The sequence below is a fragment of the Oculina patagonica genome, chromosome 8 (genome assembly GCF_052425735.1).
Source record: "Oculina patagonica isolate OP01 chromosome 8, crgOcupat, whole genome shotgun sequence".
Lineage (NCBI taxonomy): Eukaryota > Metazoa > Cnidaria > Anthozoa > Scleractinia > Oculinidae > Oculina > Oculina patagonica.
The window spans coordinates 479,926-499,476 of NC_135765.1; the positions used below are offsets into that span (position 1 = coordinate 479,926).

General features: G+C 42.1%; 3 protein-coding genes across 4 annotated transcripts; 2 read left to right on the forward strand and 1 right to left on the reverse strand.

Annotated features, from left to right (window-relative positions):
• The first annotated feature begins 781 nt into the window (after positions 1 to 781).
• LOC144663318 (substance-K receptor-like) lies at positions 782 to 1,924 on the forward strand. Its single transcript, XM_078524215.1, has one exon. The coding sequence runs from the start codon at positions 804 to 806 to the stop codon at positions 1,848 to 1,850; it is 1,047 nt and encodes a 348-aa protein (XP_078380341.1). The 5' UTR covers positions 782 to 803; the 3' UTR covers positions 1,851 to 1,924.
• Positions 1,925 to 3,462: 1,538 nt separating this feature from the next.
• Positions 3,463 to 7,801, reverse strand: LOC144662310 (uncharacterized). 2 transcript variants are annotated; one of them, XM_078523094.1, is made up of 4 exons: positions 7,546 to 7,801; positions 6,182 to 6,859; positions 4,941 to 5,492; positions 3,463 to 4,091 (listed from the first exon to the last, which is right to left on the reverse strand). In XM_078523094.1, the coding sequence occupies exons 1-4, from the start codon at positions 7,754 to 7,756 to the stop codon at positions 3,463 to 3,465; spliced, it is 2,070 nt and encodes a 689-aa protein (XP_078379220.1). In that variant the 5' UTR covers positions 7,757 to 7,801. The 2 variants fall into 2 exon arrangements, with proteins under 2 accessions (XP_078379220.1, XP_078379219.1); XM_078523093.1 differs by lacking the exon at positions 7,546 to 7,801 and having other exon boundaries at positions 3,463 to 4,097; positions 6,182 to 6,821.
• A 6,361-nt stretch (positions 7,802 to 14,162) lies between these two features.
• On the forward strand, positions 14,163 to 15,416 carry LOC144663328 (uncharacterized). The gene has a single exon (XM_078524222.1). The coding sequence runs from the start codon at positions 14,163 to 14,165 to the stop codon at positions 15,414 to 15,416; it is 1,254 nt and encodes a 417-aa protein (XP_078380348.1).
• The last annotated feature ends 4,135 nt before the right edge of the window (positions 15,417 to 19,551 follow it).

Below are 19,551 nucleotides of genomic sequence, written 5' to 3' on the forward strand. Positions count from 1 at the left end.
GCATAAATGGAAAAGAACTCATGTTATTTGACGATGAATAATTCGACATCAGGTTTGTCATACTTCTTCCGCCATATTTCGTTTAAATGGAAATAAATGCTTAGTTTTATCTGAATAATATAAATATCCGCTCGATTAGTTCTAAAGAACTGCAGGATAGATTTTAAGTCAGGGTTCCACGCAAGAGCTTACTTTCCATAGAAAACGTGTATAAAAAAACAAAATTCGTTTGAGAAACTAATTTGCAGTCTTTTTATCCTCAAAAGGACTCAAATCCCTTGGCAGGTACTCCGCCATCTTTCAAGTTGTCACGTTGGGTCTTTTCATAATAATATCCACCGCAAATGAATTTTATTTTGGAGTCAATATTTGATATTTTTCTCCAGGGTATTTACTTGAACTTCAAAGGTTTATGACAACCCTTTCAGGCATACAGCACTTTACGTTGCGTTTTCATCTTTTTAATTCTCTGTCAATTCCACTGCAAAGCTGCAATTTCCGTACAGACCCGTAAATTTACATAAAGTAGTTTGAAAAGCCTTCTTTAACAGACATCTAGTCCGACATCTCGTTTCCGAACATACAAAAAGATAATGAAAAGTCTAATTTCAAATTTCAAAATTTGTTTGATCCATAAATTGATGCTCCTACCCTAGTTAGCAAAATTGTCTGTCTTTTCCTTTTTTATATAATTTTTAAATATTTTATTGTGGATCTCTATTGTCTCACTTTATTAATTTCTAATATGCGTTTCCCGGTCCACAGGAGGCGCGTAAGGAATTGATCTGAGTGTAGGCATCACCATGCAAGTTGTTCTAACTTTCCTGGCATCCGTCATCATAACTCTCGATCTGATTGGTAATTCCATCATTATCCACGTGATCCGCACGAGGACACCCACGCGCACTACAATGGATCTTCTTATTGTCAATCTTGCAGCCGCTGACCTCTTGATGATACCTGTCATTTTCTACTTGGTAAACTTTTTTTTTAACCAGTTTGACTGGTTCGGGGGAATTATGGGACAGATCACGTGTCGGCTGGCCATCTCTCTCCAGGCTTTATCGGTCGTAAGTTCTGTTTACAGTATTTTTGCTATAAGCATAGATCGTTTCTGTGCAATCTTTTTTCCCCTGAAGAAGATATTCACCAAGACGCGCATCAAATGGTTTATTGTGCTCATATGGACAATTGCAATCAGCTTTGCGATTCCTCAGTTTTTGGTTGCAACAGTGAAAGTCGAAGGAAAGAAATACATGTGTATTCCAAGCTGGAAAAACAGTGGAATGTCCTCCAATAATTATACACTCCTCTTTCTTGTGTTTTGTTACTTTGTTCCCTTGGTAACCATAGCAACCCTTTATCTCATTACCGGGGTCAGGCTATGGAAGAGTGCGGTCCCAGGCCACCACTCGGTTGTGGCAATAGAGAGGATCAGGGCCACGCGACGCAAACCCACTAAAATGTTGATTGGCATTGTCGTCGTGTTTGCACTATGTTGGCTTCCTCTGCAGACAGCGGAAGTACTCAGAAGGTTCGCACGGGATGTATACTGGAGCCACATTCCATTCAAAGTCAACATTATCCTGCCATGGTTTGGTATTGCAAACAGTGCTATCAACCCGTTTATTTACCCAATTTTCTGCGAAAAATTTCGCATAGAATTCAAGAGAATCCTTTGCTTTGTTTGTTTTGAGGAAAAAAGCCGCAAGAAATCAGGCTTGACCTTGGTGACTGGGCTGCCAAAACTAAATGCAGAAAGAATGGAAAGTCTGCGTAAAAATTGTAATAATAACACATCAAGTAGTTCATCAAAGAAGGTTACAACTGTTTTCATAAGTTCTCTTTGAACTCGAGTAATAGAGAAATATAAACTACTGACAACTTACGCAGTCAACGTGCTCCAGGCCGGCTAAAAACAATAAAATTGGCAAAAACGTTCTGTGAATATTACTCTCTCCCCACAGATGTCCCTGGGAGGGGGGGGGAGAACGGGGACGCGCGGCCCACGCCAGGCATACTACAGCTGCCCCGCGTACTTTTATCCCCTCCCCCAGCTTACGAACTGCCGTGATTTTCAGCGGTTAAGGCAGCATGAAAGGGGCCTGTGAAGAAAGTAAATATTCTATATTTGTTCTACGAAAGAAAACTCTAGCGTAAAGCCCACGCGAGGCTTATTTTATTTAAGGATCTTTGTTGGGGGCTTATTAGAGCCGGGAGGCTTATCTACAATTGGTACATATAAAAGAAATAAAGTGGCCTTGTAGTCAAATGTTTTAGTGCTGTTTGGTAATACATTTTACACAACATAGCAACAGTAATAAGTAAATGTTAAAGCGAAAAGTTGCCTTGTTTCTTTGTTCATAAATTGTCACGAGTTACCATCAAGGAAAGGGGGGAGGGGCTTAACATATAGAGAGTGGGCGTTTATTAAAAAACTGAGCTTCCTGACGGGGGGGGCGGTCTTATTAGGGAAGGGTTGTGGCTTAATAGAGCTTTTACGGTATTTCATCATATTTCCACCATTTTGTTGAGTCCAAATAGTAACGGTTTCTTTTAAGAGTTAGACACAACGAAATGTTCACCAAAAGAATAATTCACTCACACTGCCTTAAAACAATGAAAATCAGAGCGGGAGGCAGAGGTCAATTCATCGTACTGTACATTTAATGCTTGATTTACTCTTTTAAATACCCAGCCATTTAAGCTTTCTGATAATTCTACACGAAGGACTCTTTTGCAAAAAATATAGCTGAGATTTTTATTTGACGCTTCTTATCTTTTACATAAAGATAATTGCAACTTGTTAATGTTTAATTAAGTTCAGTTTCAGCAGTTTGCATCGCTTAAATCCCATGGACATATATACCCGCTGAAATACGCCATAACAACAGTGAATAATTCTAAGACTTTTAATTGTACAGTCATAAAACTGATCGTCAGCTGCATTTACATCAAACAGCTGCTTTCTAATCTCCACTGGAGGAGCATAAGAAACTGTGGAGCAGCTCAAGAAAAAGCATTTGAGAAAAGACAGTTTGTTTTTAATTTCATTAACTTATTTTGCTATGCTGAATGCCATTGAAATAACTATAAATTTAAATTTTTCATTCTTAGGAACTTTCTGGGGCGTCCAATTAAAACTTTTAAATCGGGAGCCATGTAGTCCTTTATATTTCGTATTTCGTTATTATTATATAGTACCTTTGGGCAATTCAGCTAAGTGTTACACATAATTTCTGAGGAGGTTTGACATGTTTGAGAATTTCTGAGGATAGCTGGTTTTCCGATTGAAAAATAATCAAGTAAAGTCTAACTGTTCATCAGAAAATCTTCACCATGAACAAACAAACACCACTAACTGAACTGACGTTGGTTTGTATGCCCAAAACTGCAGTAAAATGCTAACAGGAGTGACCTTTTACTTCAAAAATGAAAAGTTTGAGATGTTCATCTTAAATTCTAAGAGGAGGACTTAAGTTTCATCTCAGTAAATTTCAGAGATAACTTTTTTCTAAATGCGTACCAGATAACTCCTTTCCACTCATTACTATTATCTCCCAAATATTTCCCATTTAAAAGAGACCTATGACAGTTGTCAAACCACCAGCCACCTGTGGTGTGATGCACTGCACAGTGTAAAGAGGATTTGTCATTATCTCTGTCCTTCGTACTAAACGCCATATTATTATGATACCATAATGAATCTCCAGCTGTACCTGAATATGAACCTACTTCAAGTTTATACAGAGACTGCTCGTCACCAACACCAAACCTGCGATATTTGGCATACGCTCTAACTCCGTTCCAGTCCTCCAGCTCCACTCGTAGAGAACTGGGTCTAGAGGCCGTCAGCCTGTGGATCTTGTCGTTACCAAGCCAGAACTCACCAGTCAGCTGACCAAAGCCTACTTTGTAGTCGTTCCATCCCCGATAGAAGTCAACCGAGCCGTCCTGTCGTCTTTGAAACACAGTCCAGCCTCCGCCATCAGTGCGCATGTCACAGTAGACCTTGAACTTTCCTCTACCGTCTGGGTCAATAGTGTACTCTCCACTCTGCGTGTGGCCAGCTTTCAACAGTGTCGAACAATCTTGATCTTAACAAAATAAACTTTATGTTTAATGATGCACAATGACGCTTGTGAATACCTTGAAAACGCTTAGCTTGGTATCATTTACCATATAACGACTGTTTGGTTTTCGATTTTTGTTTCAATACCTAGATTGTCAAGCAGAAGGTGACTACAATAACTTAAGCTATTAACTGGGAAATATTCCCTGACGAAGCACCAAATTATCAGAATTAACATTTTATTGGACTGCGAGCAGTCCGTTAATTTTTTTCAGGGTCAGTGAACTGGAAGAGCACGCGAGCGCGCGAGAAAATAACTCGACAGAAAATGAGAAAAAAGGGGGATTACTCGTATTCTATTCTAACATTTCATTGAACACTAATTCTGGGAATTTCAAGGTGCACCAAAACAATATCCCCTAGTTGTTGATTAAAAGAAAATTTAACGAGAATTATTATTTTGAACTTGGGGTTAAGAAGGGTCAGTATATGTAGTAACGTGTCTGCCAACATACAATCGTTGTCGTGTACTCATTGCTGTGCGCGCAGGAAACGATCTGATATACGCACTGAGCCTGTCTCTCATGTGTCATGTGCTACGCCCACCTGAGATCGACAATTGGATGATTACTAGAAACTCTTAAAGCTATCGCATTAAACTAGATTTGCTCTAAAGGAAACCAGAAGTTTAAATTTATTAGATGAGTGATGCAGTTTTCTGGGGAGAACAATTATTCTTCTATTGGCAACAAAACAACACGTTGTTGTCTTCAGTTTTTAAATGTATGTCTTATTGCTACCCGTGAGTATATTCCCCACAGTGAGAGTCAAACAATGCACACAAGCGCAGCGTGTTCAAGGGACTTACCAGATGGAGTCACCTGTATGTTGCTTACAGCAGTTTTTTCAAACACACCGGCACTTGTAGCCACGCAGATATAGATGCCAGCGTCTTCCTTTCTAAAATTTCTCAAAGTAAGTACGCCACTTAACACGTGGCTCCTTCCCACGGGCAGTTGCGATCCGTGCCTCTTCCACGAAATGACTGGTTGTGGTTCGCCAGTTGCACTGCAGTTCAAGGTTAGAGAATCTCCTGGATAGACCGACACTTTCGCAGGAGGCCTTACAGTGAATTTGGGAAGCTTAACCACAACCAAAAATGTTCGCCTAGCGACTGTACCCAGAAGGTTGGACGCTGTACAGATGTATTCACCAGAATCATCACTCTGGACGTTACGTACTTCAAGTGTGCTTCTGTTACCATGGTTACTGTATACACTGGCCTGCGGTAGCTTGCCAAGTGGCCTGCTCCACGTGACCCCTGGCTGTGGGTATCCAGTCACATGACACATTGGTAAGGTGACCTTGGCTCCTTCTTTGACGTAAACAGGTCCCGGATGTAGAGTTACATGAGGACGGACTATGGCACGGGACAAAAGAGAAAATATATCATTCCAGCGAAAAGAGAGAGAATAAGAGGTGCGAAAGACAGAAGAAGGGAAGGAACCATACCCAAGCAGGCTATAAAAAAAACTGCGACAGAGAAAATCCAGGGAAAAAATAGTACAGCTCTTTTTTTTTTCATTCCTCCACACCCCCTCCCCCCCCCCCCCCTCCCACCACACTATTATTATCTGCCCTTATTTTGGCAAGAAGCAGGCATTTAAAAAGTAAACTTCAATTTTTTCTCCAGTTTTTGATACTTAAAAGTTATGATTTTTCTGTTTGTACAATCTGGGGAATCTTCAATCTTTCCGTTTGCTTACCCACTTCACTGACGGTGCACTTAGCTGTAAATTCCGAGAGGCAGAAACCAGTGTGTTTTTAAAGCGGCCTTCACACGACAAACTAAAGATGGCAAACTCAAGTTGGTGTGTGTGAACGACACAACAACAGTTGGCAGACAAGTTGGCAAACTGTTGGCGAGAATAGAGACAAGTTCTATTTTGTTGCCAACAGTTGGCCAACTTGTTTGCTGTTGTTGCATCGTTCACACGCACCAACTTGAGTTTGCCAACACGAGTTGGCCAATAGTTTGTCGTGTGAAGGCCGCTTAAGAAACCCTTCTAACTCGACTGTAAATAGCCATCAAGACTATTTTCCTGTTACCATTAACTGTAAGACGTGCAAATCCTCGTGCTTCTCCTAAAATGTTTCTTGCCGTACACTGGTAGAGGCCTGAGTCTTTTCCTGTCGCAACTCGCCAGGTTATTTTTCCAGCGGAAATGACCGCTGTTGATTGATGTATCACTGAATCATTTCTGCTCCATGCTAGAACAGGCTGAGGATTACCGCTCGCTGAGCATTGAAATGAGGCAGCCTCGTTTTCATTAACTGTAAGCGTTGGAGGCGAAACGGCAATTTCAGGAGCTGAAATAGATTCCCCAGGCTCCCCTTTTGTTCCAGGTCTACCGCTTGGTCCCAGCTCTCCTTTCTCTCCCTTGATTCCACGTTCTCCTTTTAATCCTTGAGGTCCCAGAATGCCTTGCTTTCCGCTTTTTCCTGGCGATCCCATAATTCCTTTGTCCCCTTTCCTTCCTCTCGGCCCTCTCCTTCCCAGGGATCCTTTTGGCCCGCGGGGTCCAGAGTTACCGGGAGGGCCTGGGGGTCCTTGAGCGCACTCAGTTTTTCTCTGGCAGAGTTGTGTCATTCTCTCTGTCAACAGCGTGTTTAGTTTAACAACAAACTCGTCTCTTCCTTTGACGTCAGACGTATTCATAACACCATCAGGATGTCGTCTATTTCTTATGTTGTTTTCCGAATCGGAATGAGAGCTGGTAGTTTTGTCTAGACAAAAATATCAAAAAAGGTTAACTGGTTTACAAACTAAAAGGCAAATAGACAGTGAAAAAAAACTATTGAGATGCGCAATGACTTGAAAACGGCTTACATAAAGCTTCTTTTCTTGTTGCTAGTGCTGATGCGTTTTTTAAATTAAAATGACAGAGAAACGAACATTTCGTTTCCATACCGCATCACGTGAAGAATTCTAGGTTACTCAGTGTTAGTGTGCAACCTTAACATGTAGCTCTAATCAAGAATCGTTTTTTGTACAAAAGCTTTTATGCGGTGCGTGACGAAACTAGTCCTGTTTTCATCACAGATTGACCCCCTTCTCGCTGAAGCACGTATGCTATCGAGCAAATGAATGCGGTGGCCATTTTTTGGTCGTATTTGTCGCGAGTCAACGAAGTTTCCTAACAAAGTTTGCACGTTTTAAGGGAAGTAAAATGTAGACACAAAGTATTTGACAATTTGAAAACTCAGAGTTCTGCTTTTATCGATATTTTCTGCTCGGTGACCTGAATGTTTCTGAGGAAGACATGAATACACATAACCGACCTGAAAAAAAATATTTAGTTCACCATACGGCCTTCATTATATACTCAACCCTAATCAAGCGATTCACGACGTAAAGAAAGACGTCGGAAAAAGAAAAGTCCGATTTTCAAACACAGTTGAAACCAACTTACCCGCTAATGACGTGGCCAGGTCTTGTTTACTTGCGGCGACTGGAGCAGGAATCTTAACCTTCAGCAATTCCTCCATCTCCGTTATCCTCTTTTCATGATCGTTGAGCTTTAGTTCAACTCTCAGAAATCCAGCAAGGTACAACAGAACAGAAACAATAGAAATTATCGTACCCGCAGAGGAAAACAAACTGGTACTTCGGCTCTGTGTCATTTTGATGAGATGCGAAAGATGGATTCAAGCGCGAGCAAGCTCTTGGCTGGGCTGTGTTATGGCATATCACATGATGCATGGAATGTAATGTTTCTCGGAAATAACTTAATATCCACATTTGATATCAAATATATACACCTCTGACATAAAGGTCGTCTGAGTTGTGTTTGATACGAAAATACGCTGTGTTAAAAGAACTAGGGCAATGGGGGGGGGGCTTATTTGATTTGGAGAAAAGCGAAAACCGGACACACATATACGGGGAGGGTTTTGGCACAAATCGTGACAACTCGCTCGGCTCACCCGGGCTCGCCTCGCTCCTTGTCTCGATTAGTGACCAAAACCCTCCCCGTATATGTGTGTACAAAAATCGCGAGCGGCACCCAAAATCTCTGCGGCTTGAGCGCTCACAAATATCAAGCTGCCTTGCTGTGCCAGAAATAATTCCTATTGAACAAATGCCCAATAAAGATAAAATGGGAAAAGGAAGGAAATCAATCATATCAACATGCCCAAAAAAAATCTCAAACAACACAAAAGAACAAGACATCATGCGTCCTAATTACCAGAAAAATGCAAAAAAAGAAAACTTTTTTATAAGAGAAGAAACCATCGAATTGTTAAAATCAGTTGACAAAAAGCTTCTTGCAAACTTTTTGACAAACAACGCGTGTTAAAAAACATGCAAATCATTGTCTGACAAGTGCAAAAACGTTTTTTTTTGACAGAAAAATGGTTGCCCTGCTAGCGGCACGCAAAATCGCGAGCGACTTACGTGAGTTGCGTGACATTTTCAGAGAGAGTCTGGAAACCATATTTTTAGTTCTCAGGCCCTTGGACGAGCAGGAAGAAAACATGGCGGCCTAATCAGGATTTAGTGTTTGGGCCGATAAAAAACGAAACAGAACAGATATTACCAAAAAAATACGCTCAGTTAACGCGCTGTAATTTTTTGTGCCCCCACAGAAGCTGGCGAAGTGAAGCGAAGAGAAGAAATCGAGAAATAACAGGATTTGATCTCAGAAGTTTATCGATCGATCGAAAGAACTTTCCCGAAACATCGGACTCAATCGGGCCTGTTTATTTTTTTTCTGCTTCAAGCATTGCTTCCACGACTTGATATGTTATCTGTCTGACCTCATTTTGCCAAACGGGAGTAGAAAGTTCGGTTAAAATAAAGCAAATCGCTTGGAAAAGAACCAACATTTTAGCCTATTTACCAAACTTTACCAAGTGTCTAATTAATGATGACATCATCCTGATGCCCAAAAGCGCATGCGTACTTGCTCAAAATAGGTGAAAGGGTACCACAAGTGAAAAATGTGACAAAGTGAACTATATATAAGTTAACGCGGCCGTAACTTTTTGTTAGTTCACAAATTCTGGTGAAGTCAAGGGAGGTAGTGGATGGCCAACCACTTGAATCCTGTTATAATGGCTTGTGCGGATGGTGAATTACGGGGTATAGGGGGACTCCTTTCAGTGGGAGATACCCCTGGGTGAACCCGCCTCGGCCCTACTGATAACGTGGGGGTGCTCAGAAATTCCTCGGGATTTCAAACCTCGGCAGAGGTAAAAATGCGGGACAGCCGCCTTGTCAGCGGCGGGGAAAAAGTCCTAGCCGGGGCTAGGCAAGAAACAGCCAACGAGCACCCCCCGACCAGGGTTTTGCCCTTTCGTTTGACCTGTCACGCAACGTCACGCGTGACTGTCACGCTCTGTGTCACACAATGTCACGCTGTGTGTAACACAATGTCACGATTTGTGTCATGCGTTAATTTTATTTTTCTGAACACTCAGATTAAATCCAGTGTTTATTTTCTCAAATCTGATTTCGACTCTGCTGATATTCTTTTTTTTAACCTATCTAATTCTTCTTGTCGAATTTCCTGTCTCAGTTTCTCAATGTCAGGCTGTGGGGATGACTTTTTTTGGCTTAAATTTTTTGTAAGGTGCATGCGAACAGTCTCTTTGAGGGCCATGTAACGAGAATATTCATCCAAAATAATTTGAAACTCTTTGTCATCAACTTTATTGTCAATGAGAGCGGCAGAAACAAGACTATTGACAGTTTCACGTTTGGCAACAGCAAGAGAAGTAATTTCATTATTTTTCATAATTTTTGGTTCAAGTTTTTTGCTCGTTCCAGTGAAAGCGGCAGACAAAACGCCTGTAATTGCAGCACATGCTGCGAGAGGAACGCTTACCGGCAAACCAACGACTGTTACCGCTGTTCCAAGGCTGGAAGCAGAGAGAACACTGGACAAACCACCCATTGAAATTGCGGAATAATGAAAAAAAGACTTAACCTTTTTATACTTTTTCAAAACAGCTCGGTATTTTGCAACTTCTTTGTCAAATTCTGAACAAATTTGATTGATTTTTGTTAACCTAAAGTTTTCTGGTTGATTTGGCAAAGCTGGATACAGTGTTTGTATTTCCGCGTGTTTTACGCTGTCTTCTGCACAAACACCAAACGCAGGTGCACTTGGGAGCACGTTAGCTGAAGACATGGTCGTATACTTTTAATTTTATTTTTGTATTTAATTTAATTTAATTCTATCTCATATGCAAGATTTAAGCCGTTAAATTCGAATAGATTTTCATCTTCATCTCTTATCGAAAGAGTCAGTGAACAGCCGCAACGTCGCGCAAGACGTTAAGATGCTTATTTTGGTAATGAATTTTTTCATACGGTTTCCCTCGTATGTCAAAACAAGCTAAAAGGCTTGAAGGCTTACCATTTAGCAAGCTTTGTTGCTTGTCAATAAGGTCACAGTTGATGAAGTAATTTTTAGGATTTGAAACATTATTTACCACAATTTGATTAAGAAAATCAGTATCACTAAGAACCCACAGATTTAAGAACTTAATAAGACTTTCATTCAGTCTAAAAGTTTTAATTTTGGCCTCGTTTGCTTTTATTATTAAGGAACGACCCGTAATGCCTTTTTTTACAGAAAACATATTTTTCTCTGGAAATCCTTTTTCAAAAATATCCCCAATGTCGTCGAGTGAGTAGTTTCCTTGCCGTATAAAACGCATTTCCTCCTTTTCCTCGTTCCCTTTTTTGTAAGAAACTATTCCATCCTCTTCCAAACTATTCCAGCTGTTGTAAAGAGAACAACTTAGCAGCCGGATATAGCTCGGTTTAGGAATAGGCTGGTCAAAATAAACAGTTTTCGGATTTTTTGTTGTGGTGACAGTGAGCACAACCATTTTTTATAATTATCTTTTGAAAAATAAATCTTTAATATAAAAATGGCCCCGCCTATTCCGAGAGCTGATGACATTTCTCAATCAATTTTTCTTGATTCAAAAGAAAGAGATTTTATGAAGTGGATGAAAACCCCAGAAGCAACTAAAATTTCTGAAGCGGCAAAAGACAATGCATGGAAACCTTTTCTTGCAAAATATCCAAACGCTGACCGAACAAAATTTAAAGCACAGGTTGAGTTCGCGTACAACCACACAGCAACGGCAGACATTTATTACAAGGCAGGGCAAGGCCATTTGATAAATGTTTTTGGCTCTGACAGCAAATATTGGAGCCCAGAGATGAAAAATGCACTCGGTGTTGCGCAAAGCGCTGGACGTTTTCCACAACAGCTGTCACCAAGCGGCGCAAAAGGCGCATCTTTACCAATTCCCGCGGTTGGATTTCACGAAGCCGCACCGAGTTTGAAAAAAATATTTAACAGCAAAATAAACATCTACGTCACACCAGATCAATATTTCACAACGAAATTAAGAGAGATTTTTCAAAAAACAAAACTGAAGCATTCATCAGGAAAAGAGTCAAAAAGGTGGCTTGCTAGCCCAAATATTGGCTACTGGCCTCAACAACTTAACTTTGCTGTCTGGTGCGCGACAACAGGCAGTGGGATAAGTCGTGAAATTTTTGATGAAGAACACTCAGCTCTCAGTTTGCCACCTGTTGTGCGTAATTTTTACCTTTTTCACGTTTATTTTACAATAAGGCGAATATTGTTTCAGATGGGCGGAATTCAGAGCGTAAGCGCCTTGCCAGGCGACCCAACGTTTAGCCAGTTCGACAACAAGTACGACGTGGCTTCGTATAAAAGAATATGCGCTGAGTTCGGTGTCGACCCGTCAAGCGATTTTCGTTTCACAAGAGGCGCCAATCATGGGCTTGGTGATGTTTATATCTGGTTTACTAACATTGGACCAAAAAATTCTGGAGCAAAATACCCCGATTACGATAAATTTTCGGACGAAGGGGGAGCTGCAAGCAAGGGTAACTTAATTCAATATATCGAGCCAGACGACGCTGCATATGCACAGGCAGACTGGTTTTGTCCTAACGCCGCAGAAGGGCTGACTCAGGCAGGTTTGTCGAGAGTAAACCAGTCGATAGAGGCTTTTGTCTACTGTATTCTGGGTTCGCAGGTCAACGTTCGAAGTAGCATACTTGGCACAGGCGGCCGCGCAAAGGAGGCTCAAAGTGAGTTCCTCGTGTTGGTTGAAGACGCTATAAGGCAACCAGATCTGGCAAAGTCAGTTCAAAGATACCAACTTTCTATCGATGAAGCGAAGGTTCGGCTTAACCTTGCTGTCTGCCCTGGTGCCTGGCTGATGCCGGGTAGTATGGTGATAAACACAGAAAGCGTTGTCGGCTACAACAATCAGCTGAAGCAGGCTGTAGCAGGAATGAAAATAGGATTGAATAATGATGTTAATAAATCAACAAAAAAAGCAGCTCTTAAACTGATGGCCGGAGGACCATCAAAGGTAAACCCACCAAACAGCCACCCTTCAAATCCTATACACAAGGAGTCACAAAGGGACACAAAAAAAACTACGGCACCAGTGAGCACAGAAGGTGCTAAAGCTGAAAGCGCGCAAAGCGCAAAAGCGACGAAGGTCGAAGTCAATGATACACACGAAATAAACAAAGCAACTGTCGCTGTTGGCGCGGTTGGAGCTGCAGCTTTGCTCTACGCCCTTATGCGTTAACGTCTCTTTTTGATGTATTTTTCAACAAGAAAAGCAACCACAGCAAGGATAAGCAGCCAGGTGTGTTCAGCAAGAAAACCGATGGCTTGACCCGCGGTTTTGAAAAGAAAGCTCACAATCGAGCCAATGAGCCCTGGCAGAGCTGATGCAACCTTTGAGCCAACATCTTTCAGGCTTTTTCCCAAAGCTTTGCCGGTAGCCTTCAAAGAGTTTGTAATGGCCCCAATAACAGCACCAATCGTGACACCAGCAGCAAGAAAGATCGCTGTAACTGTCACGCCATTTTTTTTGAAGATTTCTTTGATCCTCTCACGAAGTGGAAGCGCTCTTTCTCTTTCTGGAATCTGTGTTTGCAAACGTCCAAGTTCCTCGGTTCTTTCCGCAACTCTTTCTTCCGCGGCTTGTTTTTCAGATGGTGAGGCATTATCATCCTCTATTACAGCCTGATCTTCATCGTTTTGTCTCTTCAGCTCGGCTTCTTTCTCACGAAGTTCATTAAAAGTTTTTGTGTCGTTGTACCTTTCTTGCAAAGTGTTTCTTTCAATTTCTTTTGCAGCGATGATTGCCCTTTGTTGGTTGGCTATTTTTTTATATTTCTCTTTCTGCTTTGCTTGTTTTTCAAGAGCAGCAATTTCTTTTTTTGTGTTTTCATAATCTATTTGATAGTTTTTTATACGTTGCTCTAGCTCGCGCAATTCTGATTCATTTTTAACATTTGAACCAAGTTGATCCTTTCTAGCTTGGGCTCTCTCTTTTTTCATTCTAAGATCTTGCAATTTTTGTTTGGCTTTTTCTTTTGCTGTTTTGATTTTTTCGCCTTCTTTTACTTCTTTTTCAGTTTCTCTTAATCTTTGGCGCTCATCTTTTATTTCTTCATTGTCTCTCTCAATAAGTTTTTGTGCCATTGGTCCAAGTTCTTTCCTGATTTCTTTTGTAAGACTTGGATTTAGCTGTTGTTCACCACCTGTACCCCTTTTGGTGGTGAAAAGGTCATATAATTTTTTACCAGCTCCGGCCATTTTTACTTGTAATCTGCCCTTTAGACTGTAAGAGGCTTCAAGATTTGTTGATGAGCTTTCTGGAAACACCCCTTTTAGAGCATTCCATGCCTTTTCGCTCATTGATTGCGCACTGCCAAGCAAAGGTGTTTCTTCGTAGGAGGTATCAGGCAGCCCGCTCTGTTCGTGCTGCATCGTTTGCATTTCATGTTCTTCACCATGATGGTAGAATGTTGATGCCATATCTGGCTGAAATTCTGTTGTTCTGTTTACCTCTTGTTCCTCTTCATCATCGTTATCACTGTTGTGGTCAAGATCTCGGTCCAAATCAGGGTCCTCGTATCCAAAATCACCACCACCTGTTGCCATCACGTAATTTATATATATTTTCAAATTAAACTTTTCAATTTAACAATAAAACCAATCGAGAGATGGCTGCTGTTCAAGAAAACCTTCGACCGGGACGCACGGAGAAAATCCTCGGCGCACTGAAAGCCGAGCGCGCTGTAAAACGAATCACTTTTGACCGCACTGAAGCCAATCCAGAGGAAACGTTGTATGTTTCAGTGCCAAAGTTGAACGAAAACGAGGTCATTGTGCCTGGCTCGCTGGCGCTGCGCTTCAACATCGACTTGAGCGGAGGCCATGCCAACAACTTTCTGGTTGACAACGTCAGCCGAGCTCTGGTCGACAAGTTTGTTGTAAAGTACGAAGGCACCGTCGTGCAGGACACGGTTGGCTATGACATCTACAAAATATTTGAGGATTTTTTCCTTTCGCAGGAGGAGCGCGACGACAGGGTGCCAGAGGGCATTCAAAGCGAGGACCTCAACAAAATTCGCTCAAATGCTGGCGATAAGAAAACTTCAGGAGTTGACGCAGAAAAAAAGCTGAATGAGCTATATGGAAATAAATACCGGATACGCCTGGAACACCAGATTTTAACTGACCACGGTGCATTTTATCCACAGGCACTATACAACGATCTTGTTTTTGAACTGAAGCTCGCGGCAGCCGAACATGTTGTAAGAGGCTCAGATGCAACAAAACTGAAATACAAGCTGACAAACATACAGCTAGAGTACGAAATGATAAGAAGCAAGGAAATTGCAGATGAGGCGTTCAGCGCTTACTCGGGCGGCAAAGAGTTCGCTTACGACCACATCCAGCGTGCCGAAGTTGTTACTTTTGCAAAAGGATCCGACACACGTCTTAATCTTAAGGTCAACCCTCAGAGGAGGTCCCTAAAAGGTATCTTGCTACTTTTTATAGAGCAATATGCCAAAGGTGCAAGGATCTCGGAAAAGTACATTAACCCAGACCTTACAAAAGTAAGCGTCACTGTCAACGGCTCGCCAAACATGCTGTACAACAACGGCATCGAAGGAATGGACATATGGGAAGAAGTTAAAAGATTCTACATGAAAGAAAAAAATAAAACGCAGCACATGACCCTGCAAAAGTTTTACACAGAAGAAAAGTTCGGCCTTCTGATTGATCTGCGTTCCATGGCTGACCACTCGATGCACGGAAGCGGCAAGCGCCTTGTGAACACAAAGGACGGTGTCCAGCTTGAGCTAGAGAGGAAAACAAGCGGCTCAGGTAATTTGAACTGCCACATTTACGTAATCAGCGACGCCCAGATGAACATAATTAACAGGCAGTTAGAATCTGTGCTTTTATAATATACGAACGCAAACGAAGTTCTGTTCTGACATGGATCCTTCCAATATTCCCTTCAACGCCCTCATTGTGGGACCAACAAACTCAGGAAAAACAAGGTACGTGGTCAATCAGCTTTGTGGCCCTTTCCGAGGCAAGTTTGACTACATCGTGCTCATATGCCCGACTTTCGCGCACAACAAGACTTATTATCGCTTTGCTGAGGAAGATCTTCGATTTTTTGTTTTCATTTGCGAGCAGCACGAGGTTGAATCTTGGTTAAAGCTTTCAAGATTTCTTTTTGAGGGTGCGAACACGCTTATCATCCTCGACGACTGCGCTGCTTCTAAAGATGTGAAAGGGCGAACGGGGGAGTTGGTGAATCTTGCTTTCTCTGCTCACCACGCAGGTTTGAGCGTTTGGGTGCTGACTCAAAAAATGACAAGCATTACATCCTCATTCCGCGAAAATGTTGCGGCAATCGTTTTCTTTTACACCCCCTCTGCCAAGACCACGAAGGCAATCTTTGAGGATTACGCTGGCGAACTTTCCCATGAAGATTACAAAGAAGTCATTTCAAAGCTGAAAAAAAATAAGTTTTCGCATCTTGTTATTTCTCATCGCCACCCTTACGGCACAGAATTTTTTTATTGAACATATTTTTTTGAGTAATAAATGGCTGACCCGTTCGCAACTTCCACCGATATCACTGCAAGTGAACGAATTATGTTGGAAACGTCCGTAATGGAATTGCTTGAACCTGAACCAGGCAGTATGCCGTCAGAGATGCAAGCAGCGGGACCTGACATTCCAGCTTTACGTGAACAGCTTGCAAGACTTGTTTCAACAGGCAAGTCTAAAGAAGCAATCGGTGTGCAGCTAACTCACGATCAGGTAAAGCGCTTGACCGAGAAAGACGTCGAAAAGTACTTCAAGAGGTACGAAGCGTATGTTGGGGCCAAGACCACAGAAAATCTTATCGACAGCGCGCTCACTCTTTTTACGAAAGCCGCAAGTCTGTTCGTGCCCTTAAAAAATATTGAAGCTTTGCAAAAAGAGCTAAACAATGACTACATCATCAACAACGAGCTTTCCAATCTTGTCGGCGGTTTGTCTTTCAAATACGGCAAGTTTCTTGCTCCAGCTTCTGTTGCTTTGATAACAGCAAAGCACATTGATTACAGCACAGCACCACAAGCGACTCTAGAAAGCGAGCATAAAGATCTTCCTGAGTAAATTACTAAGCAATGCTAAGAAAATGCTAAGTAATTACTGAACAATGCTCATTAAATGCTGACCAAAAAAGTTTGCTAAGCATTTTTCATTTAAATATTATTATTTTTTCTAATAAATGGCGGACCCTGAAACACAAATACCGAGCGAACCTGCAGTTGTTCTTGAAAACGTTCCACAAGTCACTTCAACAACTCCTGCAACAAAACCTGCCAAAAATCCAAAGCGAGTGGCTGCTGGCAAGCTTGCAGCTGAAAAAACAAAACAGGCTCGTGAAGCACAGAAAAAAGCTGCTGTCGAGGCCGCTGCCATAATTGCAAAAGAAAAGGAAAAGAAATCTGCGTCTGCTAAGCGAAATGTAACTCCACCCGTAACGGACCCAGCTCCGACCGAGTCTCCGCCGGAATCCAGCGGTCTAAGCACAAATCAATGGATCTCTTTGCTGGGCATTGGCGTTGCAATTATTACAACTTATTTCAAACGCGAAGACATCAATGCCTTTTTCAAGAGCAAAACCCACCCAGCCAAAGGCACGGCACCAGAACCCGAGCCCGCTCAAGAGGCTCCTGCAGAGCGGCAGCGAATCAGCGCATCATCGAAAATTCCGCAACCAAAAAGAGGAATTCGTCCGATGGATTAATAAACTTTCAATTAAATATTTTTTCATCATTTTATAATAAAATGTGGAAAGTCCCTGACATCCAACAGTTTATGTTAACCGTTGCTGCAGTTTCAACGGTTGGCTTGGTTTGGATAAATTTCACGGAAAAGTGCGTCAAAACAATCGTTTGGATTGCAAAAAACCCAGATATTTTCGTGAAAGTGCGCGAAAGCGCTCAAGAAGAAGGGGAACAATGAATTTTCAATTAAATGTTTTTTTTTATTTTATACTGAACTAAGTTCTACCGTCATGTCCGACAACAAACTCGTGAAAACACTCATGGATGCAGCCACCATTACAGGTCTAGCCGCCGGAATCGGCTGGGCTGCCAAAAAAGTTGTGAAAGAAAACTTCACATCCGACCCAAGCAGCAGTTTTATGAACTATGTAAAGTTCACAGCCGTCATGACAGGCAGTATTGCACTAAAACAATATCTCGAGGACCAGAAAATCCTCCCAACCAATTAAAAAAAAATTCGCATAATATAAGAACAAAGACACACAATGGCAAGCATCGCGATTATGGCTGGCGGAGCTATCTTGAACGCTGCTGCTTTCATTGGCGGCAACTACCTTGCTCGAGCTTTGGGTGGCGGAGATGACGCCGCTTTAAAAGAAAAAGAAAGACACGACAAAGCTCTCGAGGCTTACCAGGCCGCTTACGCGAAATACTCTCGCGACCGCACCAAGCTCCTCGACTGGATACAAACTAACGCGGAAATAAAAGAGCAGGCCAAACAGAACTTCACTAACACTGACTACGCTTTCAAACTCTACAACCAGGCACATCCTGACAAACAAATTATTTTACCGAAAGAGCCCAAGTTCTCTGATTTTTATCAGCCAAGCGAGCAGCAGAAACAAGGTGAACTGATGTTCGTTGGCGCTGGCGCGCTTGCACTTGGGTACGCTGCCTTTCGGTTTCTTTAAACTTTTCTTTTTTTCTTGTATACACACATGGACGCAAAGATCTCGAAAGTCTACTATAGCCCCCATGGCTACTGGAAAGGAATTGCCGCGATAAAAAAATTAGCCGAGGCCGCCAAGGTTTCCGAAGATGCTGCAAAAAAGTGGCTAGTTAAGCAGGCCCTTTGGCAGATCTACCTTCCGGCACCACGATACGCTCCTCGCCCAAAATTCGATGTTTCTACTCCTAACGCGGTCCACCAGGCGGACCTTCTTTTTCTGCCACACGACAAACTGCCGCGAGGGCGAAAAGTTTACAAATACGCTCTGACCGTTGTCGACGTTGCCAGCCGTTACAAAGAGGCCGAGCCTTTGACCTCCAAAGATTCAACTGAGGTTGCAAAAGGTTTTCAGGCAATTTACAGGCGAAGTTCACTAAAATGGCCACAGATGCTTCAAGTTGACCCCGGTCGCGAATTCATGGGTGCTGTTACCAAAGAAATGGAAAATCACAAAACCTATATTAGGCGCGGGCGTGTTAACATCCACAGAGATCAAGCCATTGTTGAACGTTTTAATCAAACACTGGCAGAGCGCCTGTTTGGTTATCAGTACGGTGTCGAGATGACCCTGCCATCTGGCCAGAGGTCGACAGCGTGGGTTAAAAGGCTACCCGAAGTTGTTACAGCTCTGAACAACGAAGTAACCAGTCTTACTGGTAAGAAACCAGCTGCAGCAATCAAAGAAAAGGCTGTTTCGTCAAAACCGTCCTCAAAATATACAAGACCTGTTGGCAAGAAAGAAAAAAAAATCCCTTCTCTCGTTAATGTGCGCTTTCCCTACCAACCTGGCGAGCTGGAAGGTGGTGTAAAAAGGGCAACAGATCCGATTTGGTCATTAAAAGTCTACAGCATTGAAAGGTCTGTTACTAAACCTAATCAGCCAGTGCTTTATTACTTACACGATGGTCCCAAGCGCGGCTTCGTGCGTGAAGAATTGCTAGTTATTCCTCCAAATACACAGTTACCGCCAGAAAAGCTATAAAAGTTATTTTTTATGTGGCTTATACCCGTAAGCATTTGTATGTATTCCATCATCCGCTATCCATCGCTTTGAGTCAAAAGGCGACAACGAGACCTTGTTGAGATGCATTCCGTAAATCTCATGACCCTCGCTTCTAAGTATGTTCATTCCATGCCATAACTGCTTAGTGCTAAAAAGCGTTTCCTTATACTGTTCATGTACAATTTGCTTCTTGACAACGCTCTTTTTTACACCCTTCGCTTTTTTGATTTTTTTTTGGTCCGCAGTTTGCGTGCCGTAAATGATAGAGTACATTTTTGGTCTGAGACAAACAC